The sequence below is a fragment of the Erithacus rubecula genome (genome assembly GCF_903797595.1).
Source record: "Erithacus rubecula genome assembly, chromosome: 8".
Lineage (NCBI taxonomy): Eukaryota > Metazoa > Chordata > Aves > Passeriformes > Muscicapidae > Erithacus > Erithacus rubecula.
Window position 1 is genome coordinate 1194236 of NC_136659.1, and position 23385 is coordinate 1217620.

General features: G+C 52.0%; 1 protein-coding gene across 1 annotated transcript; it reads left to right on the plus strand.

The window, feature by feature from the left end:
* The first annotated feature begins 1074 nt into the window (after positions 1-1074).
* COL6A1 (collagen type VI alpha 1 chain) lies at positions 1075-22403 on the plus strand. The gene is given in 35 exon segments (XM_079310281.1): positions 1075-1334; positions 2043-2172; positions 3733-3933; positions 4204-4363; positions 4499-4621; positions 4713-4733; positions 4917-4937; positions 5035-5079; positions 5364-5417; positions 6164-6208; positions 6313-6339; positions 6619-6645; positions 6741-6785; positions 7022-7075; positions 7597-7659; positions 8151-8213; positions 8375-8428; positions 8510-8545; positions 8688-8750; positions 10649-10711; positions 14059-14106; positions 14108-14122; positions 14854-14916; positions 15029-15079; positions 15162-15197; positions 15748-15810; positions 16262-16327; positions 16685-16720; positions 16812-16859; positions 18424-18555; positions 19618-19727; positions 19995-20178; positions 20378-20552; positions 20916-20945; positions 21704-22403. Coding segments are annotated over 35 exon segments (3072 nt in total). The 5' UTR covers positions 1075-1225; the 3' UTR covers positions 22315-22403.
* The last annotated feature ends 982 nt before the right edge of the window (positions 22404-23385 follow it).

The following is a 23385-nucleotide window of genomic DNA, read 5'->3' on the forward strand; positions in this document are numbered from 1 at the left end:
CACAAAGATGCTGACAGATGACAGGCTGGGTGACAGGTGGTGACAGCCCTGCACAGTCCCTCAGTGTGGCAAGTCTCCTGCTACCTCTGTGCCACCAGTCTGGGTAGAAAAGTTTGTGCCAGCTGGGTTTGTGCTGTTGACTCTTTGCTCTTTGAAGCTATCAATGTTTTATCTAATGACAGTTTTTTGTGACCCCCTGTGCCTCTGGGAGAAGGTTACAGCTGCAGTTGTACCAGGGTCAGCCCTCAGGTATTTCACCTCTCCCCCAACCCCTCCATAGCAATTTATACTCGCACTGTGATAGGGGATTTGGCAGGACCTGGGACTTGTCCAGGACTATCTCCAGCTCAGGCCATAAAGAGCAGATGGCCAATACCACCTTGGGGTGCCTTGCTGTAGAGGTCCTCAGGCTCTCCTGCCATCTTACAGAATGGGAAGATGCTAATCTCCAGATATCCCAAGGACTTGTGCTCTTGCTTCTACCTCCTGGCTTTGACAGCTTTAACACTGCCCCCAACTCCCTGCCCTGAGCATGGCCCTGGGGAGAAGGGCTGTTCCCAGTCTGGGGTGACCCTGCAGGTTTCTCCTCAGGAACAAGCCTTCCCTGTTCCTGACTAGCTTGAGCAGAAGGCTCTGAAAGTGAGGGAAGAAAGTGCTTCTCCAAAATGTTGTGTCTCCATGGTGCCCCCATGCCTGGGACAGCCTCAGTTGTGCCATGTGGTAGGGACTGCCCTGCAGAATACAGACCAGCTCTCGTGCAGACTGGGGAGTGATGGGAATGCCTGTCCCCCTGGAGCAGCTTTCTTGGCCTGGGAGCTGAGAGGAAGTGCTGGCAGGTGCCCCAAGCCCCCCTGCCCCAGAGAGCAGGTTGAACCCCAGTGGCACTGTCTGCTCCAGGGCTCCCTGCCAGGCTTGCAGACGTCCGAGGCACCAGTGGCCGGGCTGCCATCGCAGGTACAGTGACATCCATAAAAAGGGTAAGGAGAAATGCTTCCTAAGTTTGACTCACAGCTCACACCCCCTGATCCCTCCCTCCGTCCTCGGGCTGGAGAAGACTCCTCCTCACCCTTACCATTCTCTTCCTCCCACAGAAACCAAGGGGAAAGCAGTAAAAAAAAATCTTCAGCGACTCCTGCCTCCAGATCGTGGCCTCGCTCAGCTGCTGGCTTCTCCTTCTCTGCTTTTTCCCTTGGATCCAGCTCCATGGTAATCTGAACCGAGAAATATGAAGCTGCGAGACTTTCTGCTCACTCTACTGCTGCCGGCCGGCTTCCTGTGGGGAGGCTCATGTGCTCAGCGCCCAGAAATCATCACCCAAGTCTCAAGTGCAGAAGGTAAGCCTGGAATGGTTTTCTTCCCCGGGATCAGTAGAGAAGCCTCTCTGCTGTTTTCCTCCAGGGTGGATGGCTCTGTTGCTGTCACACCGCAGATTTGTCAGGATGTTTGGGCTTGCTGAGGAGAGCAGTGTAAGATTAGAGAGGATCTGCAAGAAGAACCCACTTTCATGGTTTTTGGCTCCTTTTCCTTGGCTCTGTCTGGTCTGGAGTTACCAGTAGCAGTGGGATCAGGAGAGGGGGATAACAGTGGATACTACCAGTCCAGTTTTCTGAACTATTTTGGGGTAGATGCTGGATCTTAAGGGAAATTTATGTTATTGCTCCTTCTTAAAATTATATTTTTGGCAGGATGTGTCAGAAAATTTTTACTTTCTTATGGCATTGATTGCTAAAAGAGTTTCATTTTTTGAGTGGTTCCTGCAGCTGCATGCTATTTGGTATAACAAGGTCTTGCCAAGATATCCTATGAATGGAAACAGGAAAGAAAGTACAGGAAAGTGTTAAATGCAATAAAATTATATTTTCTGAAAAGGTGATCTTGCTTACTCTTCATGCCAAGGGGGTGAGTATGTGAGAGCATTCCCCTTAGCCCAGATCCTGGGAGCCTGCTAGGAGGGAAACAGAATGGGCAGTGCAGAAAGCCTGGGAGGGGGAGGCGATGCAGCAGGATCACCGGCCAATTCCTGCCTCTCCACTTCTTCCCAGACTGCCCTGTGGACCTGTTCTTCGTCCTGGACACCTCAGAGAGTGTTGCCCTGAGAGTGAAACCCTTTGGGGACCTGGTTACTCAAGTGAAAGATTTCACCAACCGGTTCATTGATAAGCTGACAAGGAGGTACGTCCCCTGAAGGTTTATCTGGGCTGCCTGGGGGATCGAGCCTACTGCCGGCTGGGATGATGAGATCCTCCTGTGTGTCAGTCCACAGAAGGAAAGAAGGAAAGCAGGGATGCTGAGGAGGGGGACAGGAGCCTCTTCTCCCTCTGCTGGTCCTCAGCTGCTCTGTTTTGGCTATGTCTGTGCTGACAGCAGCAGCATGGCTATAGCAGGGCTGCTTGCACTCATCTTCGGGAAGGACAGGAACTGCTGGAGCAGCAACACTGCAGCCCAACCCCACCTCCTCCGGGTAGCTGTGTGGTTATTATGCAGTGCCAAAGAGATGCCTGTGCTAAGGCTCAGAACCACCCAGCTGTCTGAGTGGCTGTCGGACACCTCTGGGGTTAAACCCAGCACTCACAGACAAATCCCTCCTTGCCACTGATGCCCCTTATCCACCCCGTTCCCCAGCTCTTTATCTGCTTCCTCCTTACCCACCTCTGCAGCCACACACTCAGGTCTGACCAAGGAGAGGCTACCCAGGGATGCCGAGGAGCCCTGAAGTGCCCAGATCCCAAAAGGGGTGGTGCTGGGCTTGGCTGTGGGCAGGAGATCCAGAGATGCACAGGAGCACCACAAGTCCTGGAGGCACATGGGTCTTGTTGAGCTCCTCAGGGCAGCAACAGATGTGTGCTGGTGCCCACAGGGGCACTGTGGGGATGTCCCAGTGCTGCAACAGCTGTAAGGGCAACACCCTATCTCAGGATGGATAGGAGTGGGTTAGCAGCTCACCTGTCCATTGCCTTGCCTTGTCTCTCAAGGCTTTGAGTGACCAGGAGCTTTGAGCTTGGGAACAACTTGCCAGGCTTCCATCAGAGCATTATCACTCTCCTTGCAAGGCCCTGGGCTCAGTCCTGCAGTAGGATGGAGGGAACACCAGTGGATGAGGCTCAGGTGGCTTTGAGACAGCTCCTGCTGGGCAGAGAGAAGATGTGAAACACCATTCCTTTGGGACTGGCTCCTGCTTACTGAAAAAAGAATTAATATCCCTTTGGGATTGGTCCCCATATCCTGAAGACCTTTTCTGGGACAGTGGCCAAAGGACAGGTGATGCCTCTGTCCTAGAAATCACAGATGCTGAATGTGTCAGTGCACAGGACAGAGCTGCAACACACACACTCATCCTTCCCCAGGTCACAGCATCCTTCTGAGGGAGGCATCTCTCTCTGATTTTAACACATCTGGCAGTGAAAAACCTCTTTGTGGGGTGTTTCAGTGGTTACCTACTTTGTACACACACACACACACCTCTGTGTCTGGCTCAGTCCCTCCTGCCCAGCTCCAACCCCTGGCATCTCTTCCAGAAGCCTCTCTGCCCAGCTGTTTGATCATTGCAGATGCCCACCCACTGCATCACTTTGCCCTTCTACCCACAAGACAAGCTGCCCTGGGGTCCCATGCTGTGCTTTGCAGGGAAGCAGGAGGGCAGGGAGCCCTGGCAAATTCCTGATCTGGAGAGGATTTGCATTTTCTATGCTGGTGTGAGCAAAGCAAACCCCATGCCCTGGTGTGTCCATGCAGGTACTACCGCTGTGACCGCAACCTGGTGTGGAATGCGGGAGCACTGCACTACAGCGACGAGGTGGTGCTCATCAAGAGCCTCACACCAATGCCCAGTGGGCAGAGCGAGCTGAAGAACCGCGTGTCAGCTGTCAACTACATCGGGAAGGGCACCTACACCGACTGTGCCATCAAGCGTGGCATTGAGGAGCTGCTCATTGGGTCAGACAGCGAAGCCGCAGCAGGCGCAGAGGGGTGGTGTTGCTCTGGTGGGTGGAGGGTGGGAGTTTCTGTGTTGGGACATCTCTGTGCATTGTGCAGAGCTGTCCCCAGCTAGGTAAGGAAGTCACGAGTTACTCCAGCTTTGCTGGGTTGAGGCATATCCTAATCACAGGCTGGGGCACTGTGTGGACCGAGTGTCTCCAGGTGTCCAAACCACTCCTCTCCAGATAAATCCTTTCAACGTTAAATCCTGTATTTAAACTCTTCCAGTGGTTCCCATCACAAGGAAAATAAATACCTGATTGTGGTGACTGATGGACATCCCTTGGAAGGCTACAAGGAGCCCTGTGGAGGCCTGGATGATGCTGCCAATGAAGCCAAACTCCTGGGGATCAAAGTGTTCTCTGTTGCCATCTCACCCAACCACTTGGTATGGACCACACAGCAGGGATTCTCCCAGCAGGGGGTCCTTATTGGGACCACAGGACCCCTGGTGTGACAAAGGAGGGACACTCAGAGCCTGCACAGGTGCCCATGAGTCTCACTCTGCCCTCCACATCCCCAGGACCAGCGGCTGAACATCATCGCCACAGACCACGCCTACCGCCGCAACTTCACCGCCACCAGTCTGAAGCCCACCCGGGAGATCGATGTGGAGGAGACCATCAACACCATCATCGACATGATTGTGAGCACTGCCTGCCCCCTACCCAGCCCATCCCCTCCCCAGGCCCCCCTGTGCCTCTCAAACCCCTTCTCCTTGCTTTCTTGTCTTGCAGAAACTCAACACGGAGCAATTGGTGAGTGTCACCCTGTGACTGAGCCTGTCCCCTGTGGGTGACCCATGGCTAAGGGGATTTGGCAGCACAGCCTTGCCCTGCAGGCAACCCTTGTCAGCCTGGGAAGACTCCCTCCAATAGGGTGCAGCCTGACCCTGCTCCTGCCCCCTCCTCTAATGCTGTTTCTTCCTTCCCTCTGTGCAGTGCTGCTCCTTCGAGTGCCAGGTGAGTCAGACTTTTGAGAGCCCTGTCCCCTTCTCTCTTATCCCTGTAGTCCCAGGCTGTGCCTCAGGCTGGTCTAACCCATACTTCTCTCCTGCAGCCTCCCCGAGGGCCCCCCGGACCTCCTGGTGACCCTGGCCATGAGGTGAGGGACTGTTTGTGGCTCTGCTGTGGGACTGGGGCAGTGGGATGTGCTCAGTGAGGATGCTCAGAGACCTGGAAGCATCACTTAGAACCATGAAGACCGCAAAAGACCTTCAAGGTCACCTGTGGGGCGTGGACCCACACCATGCTCCCATGTGGCCAGCACCATCTGCTCCCTGTATCCCTGGAACATTTCTGCTTACATCCTCCCTGCTCTTCTTTCAACAGGTCATCATTCTATTCCTGGGGATGATAAACTAACTGTGTTTCTGTCCTGTATTGCAGGGAGAACGAGGCAAGCCAGGTCTTCCGGGCCAGAAAGGGGAGGCTGGAGACCCAGTAAGTGAAGGACCAGCCCTGGCAATTGTGCACAGGAGCTGTTTTTTGGCTACTTCTGGCCAGACCTCTCAGGGGCATCGTCACCAGCATCACCCTGTTTCCATGGGGTGTGCAGTCATGCTGTGCAGTGGGGTGGCTCCTCCTCTTGCTACAAGGCTTCCTTGTTCCTCACCCAAAATAGCCATCCCTCCTGCAGGACACGCCTCTGACTCATGTGTGCCAGCCCAGGGGTGGACTCTGGGCTCCCTCCCGTGTCCTCTGACACAACAAGCACAGCAGTGTTACAGGGAAACCTTTGGTAAATAACCTGAGAGCATGAGGAAACTATTTCCTTCCTCCTCCCTCTTTTGTTTTACCTAGGCACACTTATTTTTGGGAGGCACATTTCTCCCAAACACTTGAGCATGCAGTTACCCATCTTGTGTTCCCAAATTGGAAATGCCATGCCGTGCATTTTTACTTCCCAAGGGTTTTCTACCCTTCCCATTCATCACAAATGATGTATTCCCAAGCACCCCATTTCCCTCACCTCCATGAAGAGATGGAGATGGTGGTGGTGAAGGTAAGTCCTCCCGGCCCTTCACAACAATCCCATGCTCCCAGACAAAGAAAACAAGGAGCAGAGTAATGAGAGAGGCTCCTGTGTGAGAGAATGGCAGATGAGACCCATATGAAGAGTCTTTGGGGGTGCTGTCCCATGGTGGCAACTGTATCTGCATCTGTAATGTCGTGTTCCTGTCCCCTAGGGCAGGCCAGGAGACATGGGACCTGTTGGCTACCAAGGAATGAAGGTATGTGGGGCTACAGGCTCTCAGAGATGTTTCAGAGGTGGGCCACAAACTTTGTGCTGCAAGTGTTCTCATTCTCCCATTTCCCTTTCTCCTTTCCTCTCTAGGGTGACAAAGGAAGCCGAGGAGAAAAGGTGAGGACAGCAGGGATGTTTGGGGGAGATCCCTGTGTCCCCATGCATGGTTATCCTGGGCTGGCCCTGCAGCTGCATGGTGTTGGGATCTGCTATGTGCTCCCACATCCACTCTTCCTGCTGGTACTGCCTGAGCCAGGAGTGGGGATCCAGTGAGACCCAGTGGTGTGCAGAGCAGTGGTGAATGCCTCAGACTGAGCTGGCATGGGGACGGCACTGTGGTGGGGGGACAGACCTGCTCTACTTGGGCATCTGACACTTTTCTCCTTCCCTCCACAGGGCTCAAGGGGAGCCAAAGGAGCCAAGGTTAGACTCTGCTTTTGCACCATTTTTCTCTGTTTGATGTTTGGGAGGCACTGGGAATTTGGGAATCATTTCATGGTCCTTGTGTTCTGTTTCAGGGTGAGAAAGGCAGGCGTGGGATTGATGGCATTGATGGCATGAAGGTAAATCTCTGCTCCAGGGCATTTCACTCAGCCTGAGCACTATGGCTGTTTCCCCTCCAAAACCACTGTGGGGTCTGGGGATGAAGCCTGTGGCGCAGTGGAGTTCCCTCCCTGCAGGCCTATCCATCTGTAAGCCACAGATGGGGCTGGAATGTGCATTCCAGGGGTCTGGGATTATAGATGGGGTCTTCCCATGAGTGTCACTCATTGGGACCCCTGCTTTGGCTGCCTAACAGGGTGAAGCTGGATACCCTGGATTACCTGGCTGCAAAGGCTCACCTGGATTTGATGTAGGTACCCTGTGGGCGCTCCTTGCATGCAAGTGAACAGCTCTCCATGATGGTGTGTGGAAATAGGGAATTGATTGGAAATGTGTGATGCTTATCCCAGGCATGGCACCTCAGGACTGCCCCTGGGGGAGTCTGACTTGTCCTTTCCTGGAAGCTGTCCCCAATGTCCCTGAGATGCAACTTTGGAAAACATTGACATTGCATTTCCCCAGTTTCCCTGATTTTTCCATGCTCCTGGGATGCCACGTTTGTGGTGGCACCAGTGCCATTGTGGTCCAGCTACAGCAGCCCAAAACCACGTTTTCTGCCATTTACCTCTGAGCTTCAGAAGTGTTTCAACAATGTGGGTGCAGCATTGCTTGCACAGATCCTGGTGTAGGGGTTGCTTCTGGCCATGTCTCTTCTGTCCATCCCAGCTGGGAGCTGCCTACCAGGCTGCTGGGATGCTCAGTCTATGCCCAGTTTCCTGCAGATGTTGTCACCAGTTCAGGTTTCAGTGATGCTACCCTTAATTTCAACAGGGAGCTCAAGGTCCACCTGGACCGAAGGGAGATCCTGGTGCTTTTGGACCCAAGGGTGCCAAGGTGAGTTACTCTGCCCAGCCTCACGCAGAGCGGGAATACTTGGAGCCCTCTTCTGCAGGAAGGAGAGGTGGAAATTCCTTGCACTGTCTGGGGCAAGCCTATCACAGAATCAGAATGGTTTGGATGGGAAGGGACCTAAAAGTCCACCTCATTCCACCCCCTGCATGAGCAGGGACACTCACTAGACCAGGTTGCTCCAAGCCTGGTCCAAACTGGCCTCTTCACTTGAGGATGATGCCTATCATCCACAGTGTGCCCAAGGTTCATGGGTGCCCACAAGCCTGGCACAAAGCATCCCCGGGATACCAGGGGAGTGGTGTGAAAAGGCATCTTTCACTGGGAGGAGTAGGGAGGGATCTGCTGGGATGGGGAGACACCACAACCCTGAAAGAGGTTTGGGGTGCACTGTGGCTTCTGAACAGCCTCAATGCTGTGGGAGGTGAAATCTGCTGCTTGATGCAGTCTTGATGGTGCTTTGTGTTCTTGTGAAGGGGGAGCCTGGTAATGACGGAAAGCCTGGCCGACAGGGGATTCCTGGCAACCCTGGAGAGAAGGTGGGTGAAGAACCACAATTGTGTGAACATCCTCTGCTCTCTGTGAGAGCACCCCTGCTTCAGCCTGGGCTTTGAAGCAGAGGTTGCCCAAAGCTCCGCAAGTGTGCAGGGCTTTGCTCCAAAACTGTCTGACTTCTCGTTTGCATCTCTGTGCCTTGCAGGGTGCTCCTGGGAGCCGGGGTGAGCCTGGACCAGCAGGAGAGACTGGTGATGAGGTGAGTTCTCTACCTGTGATGCCCCTGCATGTGCTTGCTGGCAATCCCCACCCCCTGACCACCCCTCTTGTTTCTCCACAGGGTGCTCTAGGTGAAGATGGTCCTCCCGGAGAACGGGTAAGTGAAAGCGCCTCTGCCCAGGACAGCGGCTGGTGCCTTCTGGAGGAGGAGGGGAGCCTGCTCAGAGGTGGGCAGTGAGGGAGAGGTTTGCCCTGCTGGGAGCAGGCCCTGATTTTGTGATGCCACCCTCTCTTTGCAGGGTAGCAATGGAGAGAGGGGACCCCCGGGTTCGCCAGGTGAACGTGGGCCAAGAGGACAACCGGTAACAGCACCCACAGGGCAAGCGGAGTGATGTTTGGGGCTGAGAATAGGTGTCAGTGGCTAACTCCACCAGCCTGTGGGCCAGCAGGCAAGCTCAGTGCCTTGACCTGCCAGTCTAGGAGGGACCTGCTGTTGTACCCCAGAAATTGCCCCTTTAGGTTGGTAGATAATCATCAAACAGCCAAAACCCAGAGGAGAGCATGCCCAGCAAGCCAAGAGAAGGTGAACAACTGTCAATTCCTTCCATACAGCTGGAAAACTAGTTAATGGAGAGGAAGGAGTCAAGGTGTCCTCCTCTCTATGCTCAGGGGCTGTGGGAGCTACCTGTGGCTGGGACAGAAGGGCACAGATACTATCAGCAGCAGGGCAGCATGAGTGGATGTGGATGGAAGACGGAACACTCTCCCCTCCCCTTTTGAGTGGGAAGTCACTATGAAAGTATGTTTCCAGCCTGGTGGGATGAGTCATCAAGTGTGAGTGTGGGAGGGACAGTCAGGAACCCTCAGCAGGCCAGGACAAACATGTGGCAAGTGACACCCATGCCACACGTCACAGGGAGGGGCAAGGGGTGCTCTGTGCAGGGTGGGGGTGGTGGGAACCAAGGCATTCCACAGCAGCATTCCATATCCCCATCCACCGTTGCACCACTTATCCCCTGTCCCTGCAGCGAAGACAGCCAGGACCCAGCACCATGTTGGGGAGGGTGGGGGGTGGGCAGAAGTCTGCCTTGGAGAGGGAGCAGCTCTGACAAGTGGCTTCTGGCAGCCTCTTCTCCCTGTTTACTGCTCACGGAGTGTCAGTGGTGCTGCCCAGGATGTGCGAGGCAGATGTGCAGGAGATGAAGGTGTGCCAGTGTCCTACAGTTAAATTGTTCAGCAGATGATGGTCTGCTTCCTTCCAGCTTTGAGTCCAAGTACAAGGCTGTGTAATCTTGCCAGAAACCTCTCAGGGCCATTTGGAAGTTGTGTTTTATATTTGCTGTTTGGCTTATGCATCTGGATGCTTTTAGGTTGCAAACAACAGCTTTAGGTCACCAACCTCTCGACCACGTCCCTCAAATTCCCCTCTCCTCTGCCTTCCTGACTTGCTTGTTCCTGGCCGTGGGTCTGGATGGGGAAGGTGCTGCAGTGCCATCCTGGGTTTGGCAGGCACACTGCCATGTTGGGATGTGGCTCTGCTGGGTTGGTGAAAGGTTGCTCAGTGAAAGGGAACTGAGCCATGTCCATATGGTATTTCTTTCTACTGGAACTGTTGGGGTGCAAAACCACTGAGACTCAGGTTTTCTGCACCCTCCTGGGCTGTCAGTTCTCTGCAAGCAGCCCTGGCTCAGAGTTCTGAGTGTTAGCAAAAGAGAGGGGAGAACATTGGCAGTGAGAGGTGAGGGTGTCTCTTCAGCTGTGGCTCATTTGCATGGAAATCCCCTTAGCTCTATAGAGATAGCAGGCTGGAGGAAGGATGCAGCTATCCTGGAAGCTGTGCCCCTCTCCATACAGACTCTCCAGGGCACGAGCTGCTCTAAACAGCAGCCATGAGTAGAGATTGCGGCTGATTTGGGTCCAGGGCCAAGTCTGTGCATCTGCAGAAGAATTTCTCCACACTTTTGCTTTTCTGGCACAAAATGGGCTGAAAAGTGTCCTCTAGATGCAAGGCCTTCACAAGGCCTTCCTGTTAGGGCTATCTTCTTGGATTCAAGGTGGCCACACTAGCCTGTCTTTATCTCTCACTCCATCCCTGACAGTTCCCTATTCAATTCCTGAATCCACTTCAAACCCCTGCCTGTTTGGATGACTGCATTTCCATCCCTCTGTGGGTGCTGCACTCCTGTTCCCCATTGCACACAGGTCCCTTTGCACCCACACCCGCTCTTCATTGTGCTTCTCATGCCCTCTGTGTTTACAGGGAGAGCCTGGACCACCTGGTGACCAAGGGCGGGAAGGACCCCTTGGACCACCTGGCGACCAGGTAAGAGCTTGGTTTAACCTTCTGGATCACAGATGGAAGTGATTGGGACATCAGGGAGAGTGGGATAGGGCTTTAACTGATGCTACAGCATCCTAAGCACCTTAGGGTGACTTCTTAGCATCTTCCAGACCTGGAAGCAAAGCTGGTGAAGAAGGGCAGGGATTTCTATGAGAACCAAGGATATGGAATAGGGACAAAAAAATGGAGATTTGGCTGCTGGGCTGTGGGTAGAACAACCTGCACACCATTTCCCAATCCCATGGAAATGGATGTCAACACATCTGACAGAACTGGAAACTGTCAAGTGCAAGCTGCAGCTTGCACAAAATGTTCAGGCCTGGGGCCAGAAGCTGCTCACCTCAGTCAGGGGTGTCAGTGAAGATATCCTGACATGGCCCCAGCAGTGTCCCTGATACCCTTGGCATCCTGCAGAGACAGCCTCTCCCAGAGCCAACATGCCTCAAGTCTGCTGACTGCAAGGTGTGGCCCTCCTGTTCTGGGGGTCTGCCTGTGCCTTGTGTGCCTCAAGGAACAGATCTTAGGCTTCATGGGCTAGCTGGAGAGCAGAGTTGGCCACCTCCAGCCTGAGAAAGGCTTCTTTTCCCTGCACAGTTGGAGGCTCTTTCTTCCCAGCTGATAACCTGGGGTCTGGAGGTCAATCCTTCATGGCCATGGCACTGACTGCAATGGCCAACAGGGTCTTTGCACCTGAGCAAACACACTTTGACACCACCCTTGGATTGGGCTCTGTAGGACAGCTCTCCTTCTACCCACACCATCGGAGTTTTGATGGATTGCAAGATAGAGGAATATATCAAGATAAACATTCCCACACTTGCTGAGCAGGACTCCCATGAGAGGTGAAGCACGGAGGCCAGCATGCAGACAAATGAGAGGCAGCTTTTAAACTCCTTTCTGCTTAGCCAAGTGTTGGAGAGCCCTAGGAGAAGATCTGGAGGGCAGAACAGCCATCAAGGGGTGGCTGTTGCATTCACATTGTCCGCAGCATGAGTGACACCCACTTGCGCTGTGCCACATCCTGGAGAGAGGCCGTGCTTGTGCCTTGTCCTTGTGCTTGCTTGGAGGTGGGCTTCCTTTGAACATGCCTCATGCTAGTGAAGAGTGCCTAATCCCCACAGGAGGATTGTCCAGGTCCTAGTGGTCTGATATTGTCCAAATCCAGTAGCAGAACTGAAATCCTGCTGCAACCAAAGAGAAGTCTGTCAGCATCCAGCTTGCTCAGGTGTTTTTTGGGAGGTGGCCCTGGTGGGAAGGCAACTCTTTGGATGAGTTCATGCAAAGATCCACTGATCAGTACTGCAGGCTGCTGCCAGCAAACGAGGCTGGGGCTGGAGCTGCTCTCTGTGTAGTAGAGGCACATTCCTCTATCAGGTTCAAGGCAAGAGATGCATATGACAGAAATTTGATGCAAGCATGGTGGGAAGCCAGGCTGAGATAGATCCCACTTCCAGCCAGCCTTTCCTGTTGGGGAGGAAGAGGAGAAAGAATGGTTTCCCTGCTGTCACTGAGCCTATGGGCCAGCAGTTTTCCCTCCCCACCACTGAACTTGAGTCAAACCCCTGTCAGAGAGGGAAGCATTACAAAAGCAGCTCTGGTGCCTCCTCAGGCCAGAGGTTGCCCCAATGCTCCCATGGCTCCAGGGAGATTTGAAAAGCAGTTGCAAAGTGAGAATGATTTTTCCATGAGCTGAGGAAGAATGCTTGTGTTTGGCCAAATTAAAAATAAATGCATAATTAGGTTTGGGTAAAAGTGGGACCTTGGGAAATGCAAATATTTTTCAAGCCTTGTTATCTGCAAGCTCTGGACCTCGGAGTGTGTTTCTCTTGGCAGGCTGAAAGTGCTCCTGCTAACCTGTGGTTCCCTTTCATCCTGTTTCTATCTGACAGAAGCTGAAGGCCAATATGCTCTTTCCCTGAGCCTCATGGACAAGTTTGGTGGCCCTTCTCTATTCCTGGCCATGATGCTCATTCCTTCTGTCAGGTCCTTCTTTCACCCAGAGAAGTAGTGGACAAGATTTCCTCACCCAAAATCTTGTGTCATCCATCATAAACTCTGGGGCCATGAGGGATTTGTGCTATGATGCTGCAGTGAGGATGAGAGTGGCTAGCATGAGCCAAGGGTGCTGTGGTTCCAGCCTTGGCTGGCATGAAGGATCACAAGTTCATGTCCTTCCTTCCAAGATTTCTCTCTTCTGGGCTTTTGTGCAGAAATAAGGTCACATGCCTCAGAGCAGTTCAGCGTTTGCACTGTGACGTTTTAAGTTTCTGCACCCACAAGGACACCTTTCCTTGGAAGAAGGGTGTGTACGGCATGTACGGACGTTTGGCACCAGCTCTCTGCATCCCTCTGTCCTCTCCATTGCCTGAAGACTGGCTACACACCCAGTTCTACACGAAATGCTGCCTGAATATTTTATGTGATGCCAGAGCATCACTACACAGTCATTGTCCACCATCATATCCCACTCCTGGAAAGCAAACCCTGCAAAGGGCTGTGAGCACTTAGCAGAAAGAGAAGGGGCTCCCTTGGGCATCTGTGGAGCTCTCAGAGAAGAGAACCCTCCTCGTGCCTCTTCTCCCATTTCGTGTTGTCTCTGCCCAGCCCTGCAGCTGGCAGAGTGAGCTTCTGCTCCCCAGATGGGATGTGGCAACATGACAGCTTTGGTCTGTTCCAGCACATGCTGCCAGGGTTCTGCAGCCTCCTGGGAACAAAAACTCCCCAAAGCCAGCCTGGCTGTGACCCAGATGTGTGCAAGCCGTGAGGCATGGAGAGGTTTGTGTCACCTTCAGGGTGATGTATTTGCATCAAGGATTGTCTTCCAGGGGCACCTCTGTCACAATGAGGTGCTACTGTGCCACACAGCTGTGCTTTGTTGCTGGAAAGCATCACCCCATGCTCCCTGGTCCTCTTCCCACCACGTCCTCAGTTACTGGGGTGAGCTCTGAAGGAGAGGGATGGCTTTGGGGGCCTCAGCTGTCACTGAAAGCACTTGATGTTCAGCCCATACCTGTGGTGTCACACCTTGGCCTAGAAAGCTTTTGGGTTTGTTTCATGCTCAGCACGGATCTACATCCCACGGGTTTTTGCAGAGAAAACGGCATAAGGGAGGAAGGAGGAAAAGGACGCGCCAAGCACAGCTCCGGAAGCACCTCCCCATCAGTACTAATCCTCATCTAAAGGTCCTTTCTGGGGCTGTCCAAGGTGGAGCTGACTCACTGATGTCCACCACTAAATCACGAAATCACAAAACAAAGGGACCAGCCCCTCAGGGGAGGAGTGGCAGCCAGAAAAACGCCCCTTTGAGAGAGCTCTCTCTGTTTCCCTAGGGTGAGCCTGGACCCCCAGGACCCAAAGGCTACAGAGGAGATGACGGCCCCCCCCGGCAATGAGGTCAGTGCTGCTTCATCATTGCTTCTTCAGCAGGGAAGGGATCCAGGGAGAAGCAGCAGGTGCTGCCCATTAGGACTTTCCCCAAATCCTGTGAATACTGGAACCCTATCAAACCTATTGGTACAGGCTCCAGTACTGGCTTCCTGGCAGACAGATACATGTGTTTCCATGGGTCTTTAAGGCCACACATGCCTTTTCCCCGACCTCCCACAGGTCATTTCTTGGAGAGGTTATAGCCTTACCACAAACCACACAGCTTCTCATCACGAGAGCTGGGGAAAATGCTCTCTGGGGGCACCACCTGAATCTGCCAACAGATTTGATCCCCAGGTCAGGGAGCAAATGGAAGCCAAGCACAGCTGTTGGCTTTTATAGAAATCCTAGAACAGTTTGGGTTGGACAGACCTTAAAGCTCATCGTGTTCCACCCCCTGCCATGGGCAGCGATGCCTTCCACTATCCCAGGTTGCTCCAAGCCCCATCCAACCTAGCCTGGAACACCTCCAGGGATGGGACAGCCACAGCCTTTCTGGGCAACCTGTGCCAGGGCCTCCCCAGCCTCTGAGTAAAGACCTTCTTTCTGACATTTAATCTAAATCCTCACATTGCTCTTATATAAGCAGAACACCTCCATGGTGAATTCATATTGATACCTGGTTGCCTCAGAAGTCATTGTCTTCCCAGCTCAGATGATGTTATACAATGCTTGACTACTTCTTCTGCCCCTTCCAGGGCCCAAAGGGATTGCCTGGAGCACCTGGGCTGCCTGGAGACCCTGGACTGATAGGAGAAAGGGTGAGTGGTACTGCTGGGGAGATACATTGTCTGAGGAGACCAGCACCTTGCTGCCATGCTGTCTGAGGTGTCTTCATTCCTTTATCTCATCTATGTCTGCCTTCCTTTCCAGGGGGAGGATGGTCCTCCTGGGAATGGCACAATTGGATTTACAGGTGCCCCAGTAAGTTTTTTGTGCTGCCTTGAAACTGTAATACCACTATGTCTACTTGTCCAACATAACGTTTTCTTTTTTGCATCCCCAGGGGCAGCCAGGAGACAGAGGCAGCCCTGGCATTAACGTAAGTGTGCTGCTTCCTTGGCCACACAGGCCCTTAGTGGTGGTTTGGCACTTGGAGCTTCTCCATCAGATGCATGGTGGAATGGACTCCCTGAAGCAACCTGCTCCTCCAAAACCCTCTTTTCTCTCTGCCTACCTCTCCCTGTAGTGGATGCTCCCAGCAGAAGTGTCCTGCTTTGGCTATAACACCCAAGGGCAACAGCTTGGGCTTGGTGCTCTCTGAAGCAGCCCCAGAGCCAGAGTTTGGGGCTGGGAGTGTCATCCAGGGGAGCTGGATGCTATGTTGGGGGCTTGATTAAATGCTGGGTTAATGGTTGGATTCGATCTTAGTGGTTTTTTTCCAACCTAAATGATTCTGTGATTCTGTAGCAGTGAAAGCCACCTAAGAAGTTCTCTTCATCAAGAGCACTGCAATCTGGTGCTGGGGAGCCTATGTGCTGCTTTCCACCCTGTCCCAAGCCAGTATTCACAAGGTCACCACACGTCAGCACCAACTTCACCACGCTAACAGCAGCCAGTCACACAGCAATCTCAGCCATACTGTTTTTCAGGGAACAAAAGGCTATGTCGGACCTAAAGGTGATGAAGGGGAAGCTGGTGACCCTGGCAATGATGTGAGTAACCTGTGCAATGCTGAATCCTCTTTTCCTGTGAGCACAGTGCAGGAGCCTCAGGCAATGATGGGCCCATCAGACTTTGTAAATCTTTAGCCTTTTGTCTCTGAGCAGGGACTGATGCATAGCAAGGGGAGCTTCCTCCAGGTGTTCATTTTGTGTCCAACAGCTGGCAAGCTGCCACATTTGTTAGGCTGAGGTGGGCATCACAGTCTGCAAGACTTTGTATGCTTCCAGGTGGCACTGATGATGATGGTACTGGTGATCTGAGCTTTATTGCTGCCTCATGGAGGGAGATTTCCCCAGTGTCCCTTCTAAGTCCTCATTTAGTTAGGTACAGCAACCTCAGATAACCCTTTAGTGGTGAAGCAGGACTCATCAGACATCTGAAGAGAAAGGTGCTGCCCCCACACACACAGATTTATGAGTTTTGGTTTTGTTTTCATTCCAGAACCTGGTCCCTGGGCCCAGTGGCATCAAAGGAGCAAAGGGCCACAGGGGACGTGAAGGTCCCCTGGTAAGTAAGGACTCTGGCAGGGTTGGCCCCAGTGGTATGCATCCCACCATCCCTCCAGCCATGCTCTAGGTGCTCTGGGAGCAGCACCAAGCCATGCACACACTGTGTATGCTTGCTGCCTTCCACCTGAGTATACATGGCACATGTGGAAGTGGATCTCCTCCTTCCACCTCCATGCAGCACCAGGGCATCATGCAAACAAGCAGATGTCCCTGCTCCAAGCCCAGTGCAGAGGCCAGCAACCGGGAAGCCAAGAGGCTTTTTACAACTCTGCATTGTTTGGCAACATATCATTAGACTACCCCACAGGTAAGGCTTGACTACTCCTGTAACTCCTCCTGTGCTTCTGTCTGACAGGGACCGCCAGGACCTGTGGGGCCTCCAGGACCAGATGTGAGTGGGACAGGACTGGGGTGCTGCTTGCTGGCCTGCTCTGTACATTGCTTTTGCTGTTAATCAAACATTTCTTTCCCTCTGTTTTCAGGAATGTGAAATCTTGGACATCATCATGAAGATGTGCTGTGAGTATCCTGTACCTCTCTTCCCACCTTGTTCAGTGCCTTGCTAAGCAAGAGGCAGCTGACTTTTCCCTGTCCCCAGGCAGGGGAATGCCATCCATGGACATGTTTTCATGAACCACAATTAAGTCTCCTTGATCCAGGGACCTCCAACTCCATCTCTAGCTCATATAACTGTGTCTCACTTGTACATGGCACAGACTGATTTGTCTGTGGTTCTGTACAGGGAAAATATGAGCAAGGCTGTTTAAAATCCTTGAATAGCCCGTTTGGCAATGTTCTTTTTTTTTCCTAAATATCATGGTCTAATATTTCTCCCTGGGAAAGGGGGGGGCTGGTTTGGGGTGTCCTACCAAGGGGAGAAGCAGCACATCTGTCCTACAGAGGATTTCTGGCCCATGGCCAGTAAAATGAAGTCCTGGAAGGACACAGGGTACTTGGGGAACTGACTTTGAGCTCTACACTCTGGTGATTTACTTAGCTTTTATTTTTATTTAAGTAAGAACACATCTGCATGTGCAGAAACAGAGCTCTGCTGTGTGTGGTGCTCCAGGTCAGGGTATCACAACCTGAAATGGGAGAGAATCTGGGTATTTCAAGTGGGAGGGATACCTCCATGAGCTTGGATTGTCCAGGCCATGTGTCTGGGTTTACAGAGAAACAAACCTGCAGTCTGCAGTAGGGTGTGAAAAACACTTGTGTCAAGCATTTTAATAGTCTTTTTCTCTCTCTCCATTTTCCTCTAGCTTGCTGCGGTGAGTGTTACTTGGCAAAACTGCTCTGCAAATATTTTCTAATCCTCCTTCCTTGCCCCGCTCTCTTTCCCTGCTCCTTGCCTTCTGCTATGGAGATGTAGTGAGAGCATGTGAGGGAGAACCAGGCATGAGCCAGGTAGGCGTGGGCAGGAGGCAATCCCTGAGAGTGCCACGCAGTTTAGAGGCTGATGTGGCTGAGTCCTGCAACTGGAAAACAGTTGTCAAGGCGCCCTGTGCCAGCAGGGTAGATTTTCTCCACCCTTTTTGCAGTTGGGATGTCTGTTCTGGACACATTGTGGATCTAGCTCTGTCCTCTTCCTTCCAAATCCTGTGCTGGTCTGCAGAGGAATGTGGTGGACTTTATTCCCTGATGCTGCCCTGATAGGTTGGGTTTGCAGTCCAAAAGCTTGAAGGGAGAGCCAAGGGCACATTATGTTCTTCAGCTATGAGAAAGAGGGGAGAAAGCTGAGTCAGCCTCCTCCAGCCCACCAGTGTCACCTCTGTCCTGCTGGGCTGGGTGAACGGAAGAAGTGAGAAGGTTTATGAGGAAATAGGCTATGGAATAATTACTGGGTGGTTTAAAGGTACTCACAGCCTGGAAATGCCACATATCTTATTAGGGAGAAAATGCACATGGAAAAATTTGTAAACTGGCTGTCAAGTCTCCTGTGCAGCTATTTTTCTGCATTGTTTTACACCCTACTTTGGGGGTGGATGGGGCATAGGCACCCAGCTGGACAGGGCTGCAGCAGGCATCAGCTGCTTCTTTTGGAAATGCCTCCCTTCAAAACATGCCCCTCCGCTCCTGTGCCTTGCTCCAGAGTGCACTTGTGGTCCCGTCGACCTCCTGTTTGTGTTGGACAGCTCAGAGAGCATTGGCCTTCAGAACTTCCAGATTGCCAAGGACTTCATCATCAAAGTCATTGACCGCTTGAGCAAGGATGAGAGGGTCAAGGTGAGATTTCCACTGAGTGCTATGATATCCTTGTGTCAACTCACATATTTTTCACTGCAAGCAGGAATGGCGACATGCCTGCAACTCAAAAAAGACTCCACCAGGCTTGACTTCAAACTGGGGATGGGTCTTCCCAAATTCATAAAGTGATTGAGATTAGGCAGCAATTTGTTGTCCCAAAATAGACATTTCACTCTTTCTGGGCAAAGAGACTGTTTCCTCCATGTCTCAGAGCAGATGGCTGATCAAACATTCAATCAGCCTGATCAATCAGTGTCAGACTCTCTCCTGATGTGCATTTCAGGTGTCTGGAGTGTGTTGGAAGTTTCTCATGTCCAGCCCCCATGCTTGGATTTAGGTCACCAGTTAAGCACTCCACTAAAAATTACCCTTGCAGCCCAAACCCAGCAATACTGTCCCAGTAGTGAATCTTTCAGTTTGAAGAGGGAAACAAATGCTTGTTCTGCTTCCTAACTCCTCTCTGCTAACCTGCTGTATGTTTAATTTACCTCTGTGATTTGAGGGGCTGTGGGGAATCCAGACTTTCCTGAAGGTATAACCAGCCACATCTAAAACACATAATCTGCTGCTGAATACTTGTGTGGTGGGCATACATGGGGCTTTGTGGATGACAGATAAGCAGAAAAGGTAGATCTGGGCAGCAAAAACACCATGTTAGAAGAAAGCTGGGAGTCTTGAAAACAGATCTTCTCATGGAACCATAGAATCCTTTGCGTTGGAAGGGACCCAACGATCAAGTCTAGCTCCTGACTCTGCACACAGGACAATCCCAAGAATTCCACCATGTGCCTGAGAATCCAATGGCTGCTGTTGAGACTAGTGAGGTGTGAGATCTAGGTTTGGGTGTCCTTTCACTTACTGTCTCACCAAATTGGTGAGTGTACATCCACTCCTGGTGGGGTTCTGCCTGCCCAGAATAAGACAGAAGAGAAATGTCAGAGCCTGCCATGAAGGCATTCAGGAGAAATCATCAGTAGGATTCTGAGCCTCTGGGTTTCCCTGAGGTATCTGTCCCTAACTTGTTTCTGTTGTGTCCCACAGTTTGAAGCTGGGGAGTCCCGAGTGGGCGTTGTGCAGTACAGCCATGACAACACGCAGGAGCTGGTGGCTATGGGGGATGCCAACATCGACAACATTGGGGCACTCAAGCAGTGAGTCTGTGGGGTCTGACACAGGGACACCTACTCACCGCCCATCCTCCATCTTCAGGCTGGCAGCTCCTGCAGCTGTAATGATCTAACTGTCCTTTAGTGGAAGGTAGTGGCTAGTGGTCATAAGTGGCACTGAAGCTAAACTAAGGGGCTTGCCAGTTTTCCACCCAATCCCACACAGGGATGCCTCCCTGGTCACAAGCCATGTTCTGGCTCCTCCAGTACCCATGGCAGGGTGGCAGGCTCACTTGGTATCTGTCCTTTCAGGGCAGTCAAGAACCTGCAGTGGATTGCCGGGGGCACCTACACTGGGGAGGCCCTACAGTTCACCAAGGACAACCTGCTGCGGAGGTTCACGTCTGACAAGCGCGTGGCCATTGTCATAACAGACGGGCGCTCTGACACCCTGCGGGACCCCACCCCACTCAACTCCCTGTGCGATGTCACCCCGGTAAGGGCACAAGGACCTGCTGGCAGCAGCTGGGTGGCACAGTGCAGGCTACCTGGGTGTCTCCATGTCCTTGACATGCAAGACTGGGGCAGCAGACACAGGTGTCACTAGAAGCACTTTCACAAAGTGGCAGGCATGCATAGTTATGAACGTATTAGATGATGAATGCATCCAGTGATGGCCTTGAACTTCCCCACAGGTGGTTTCCCTTGGAATCGGTGACATTTTCCGGAACCCTCCAAATCCAGATCACCTGAATGACATCGCTTGTTTAAGCAGACCAACCAGGCCAGGACTGTCCATTCAAAGGGACAACTATGCTGAGCTCCTGGATGACACCTTCTTGCAGAACATCACCTCGTATGTCTGCCAAGGTGGGTGAAAGGCAGTGGCTGGAGGCAATGGGAAAGGTAGAGGGATGTAGGATGCCCTCCCTCGTGTCCCCCAGTCATGCTCTTTAAGTAGATGTGAGGGAAGAGAACAGAGATCAAATTTAGTTAAATAAGGGACAAGGACATCTAGTGTCTCAGAATGCTTTGTGATCAGGTCCCCGTCCTCACCTGCTGCAGGACATGTCTGTCCAAACCATTTTTCATGCACGTTTATAGCCTTTGCACAGATGGCAAAGGTGGGTGTTCACCTTCTGCAGGTGAACTTCTGTCCTTTCTGTGGCTCTGTGGGACAAATGGTTTTCCTGGGGAAGCTGATGGCATTAATCTCTCTTATTTTCTTAACAGAGAAAAAATGTCCTGACTACACCTGCCCAAGTGAGTATTAACTCATCATGCAAGCTGAGGGACTGTGGGTGCTGTGATAGGGGAAGTGGGAGTTTGTGTTTGTGGGGATGCACAGCTTGGGTACTTCTTGCAGTGGAGAGGCTCCTAGGCTGGAGACGCGAGCAAGATTAGTCAGACACTTTCCAGGTCTCTCTCACACACACACCAGCCCAAAGCAGCTGGGGAAAAGCTTAGGTGGCTGTTTCTCTGGCATCTGAAACCTGGAGAGGAGGCTGTCAAAGATTGCAGCCCTCCCAGGTAGCAACTGAGGTAAGAACTGACCTCATTACCTGCTTCCACTATGCAGTGGTGGAAGCATGAGCAAAATCAGCTCCATAGCAGAGATATTGGAGAAGGGGTCTTGGAAAGTGAGTACAGGGAGGGTTTCAATAGAGTACACCTCCAAGTCAGAAGCATATTTAGTCCTCAGAATTTCCATGGAAAGAAGGGAGGCATGGAGGATGAAGTGGTTCCCCAGACATGTAAGGAGAGACACTGTATTTAAACAAGAGTCACTAGATTATCTCAGCCAAATAAACACCTACATCTTATCCTAAACCAAATAAATGAAGGAATGAATGGGTGAAAGGACAAGTGTAGGACAGCACAGGAGCAGGGGAAAGATAGCTAGCATGAGTGGAGATTTCCTGAGTCTGACTCGGCAGGAAGCCTGTGAGACAGCCAGTGACTTCATCAGCTTTCCATGGAAGAGCCAAAGTATAACAAGCCCTGGACCTTTCCCCTTGCAGTCACCTTCACCAGGCCAGCAGACATCACACTGCTGGTGGACAGCTCCACCAGTGTGGGGAGCAAGAACTTTGAGACCACCAAGAAGTTCGTGAAGCAGCTGGCAGGGCGGTTCCTGGAGGCTGGCAAGCCGACCGACGACTCCGTGCGCATCTCGGTGGTGCAGTACAGCAGCCGGAACCAGCAGAAAGTGGAAGTTCAGTTCCAGTACAACTACACAGTCATTGCCAAGGCCATCGACAACATGGAGTTCATGAACGATGCCACAGACGTGAACTCCGCTCTGCAGTTCATCACGGAGCTGTACCGGCGCTCTGCCCGCGCCGCAGCCAAGAAGAGGGTGCTGGTGTTTTCTGATGGACACTCCCAAGGGATCACCGCCAGGGCCATCGAGAGGGCTGTGCAGGATGCACAGAAGGCTGACATTGAGATCTATGTGCTGGCAGTGGGCAGCCAAGCCAACGAGCCCAACATCCGTGTCCTGGTCACAGGGAAGAGCACGGATTATGATGTGGCTTACGGGGAGCGGCACCTTTTCCGCGTGCCCGACTACACTTCTCTGCTGCGTGGTGTCTTCTACCAAACTGTGTCCAGGAAGATAGCTGTTGACTGAGCATCTGGGTGGGTTTCTGCCAAGGCCATAGCTGCTTCTGTCTCACCTAAAAAGGAAAACCAATAGAGAAAAAAAAAAAAAAATAACAATATTCTTGACCAACCTGAGGAATTTACATCTATGCTGATAGCCATAGTGCCACAGCCTGGCTGTACACAGTCCCATTCCTTCTCCCTCTGCTTCATCATCTGTGTCTTTACTCTCTTAGCCTCAAATTCCCTCACTGCCCATGACTACCCTCCCTCTCCACAGCAGGAAAACACAAGCACACCTAGCAATAAGTCATCAGAAAACAAATACCAACCTCATCCAACTGTGTTTTAGCCAAGAAAGAATCAGGATGAGGACTTTTGTACCACTAAGATCTAGCCTGGTCTCTTAAGGCTGATTATACTCTTTTTAGCTACTTTTTTTTTTTTTTTTTTTTTTTTAATTTCCTTCTCGTTTTCACACATCAGTTGAGCACTTGCCCAGCTCACGATGATCCTAACCTAATGCTGTGCTTCGAGTGAAATATTCATTCTTCAGCAAGCTTTAAGAGGAGGTCGTTGTCACAGTTGGCAAGTTGGGCTTGTATTTCCCATGCTTGGGGAAGAGGGAGGGCTGTGTGCAAGGGCTGTACCCAAGCTGTGTGCAAGCATCTCTGACCTCTAGGGCTAGGGCATGGGACACTCACTTCCCAGGGTTGGTGGAGCAACCCTCGGCATTGACGCTCCCATTCGGGCAGGGAGGCTGGACACCAACTAAAGGAAAGATGGGCATCAGCCTTTGAGGAGGGGGGAAACCCTAAAAGAAGCTACATAACTGCATTCCTTCACTTACTGATCGCATGGTCCTACAGTGAAACCAGGAACCTCATGAATAACCTGATGACTTGTTTTATGGTTCAGGCTACATTCTGGAAAATCTCTCTGAGCCCAGTTAGTGAGATTTTTTTTTTTATTTTTTTAAATTTTATTTAATTTTAAATCGCCAAGCTGACTTTTCCCAGGGAGCTCTCTTAGAGTACTTTCTATAGGACCATCTTGGAGTTAGGCACCTGGGCCCTAGGGAAACCCACTAACTGCACTA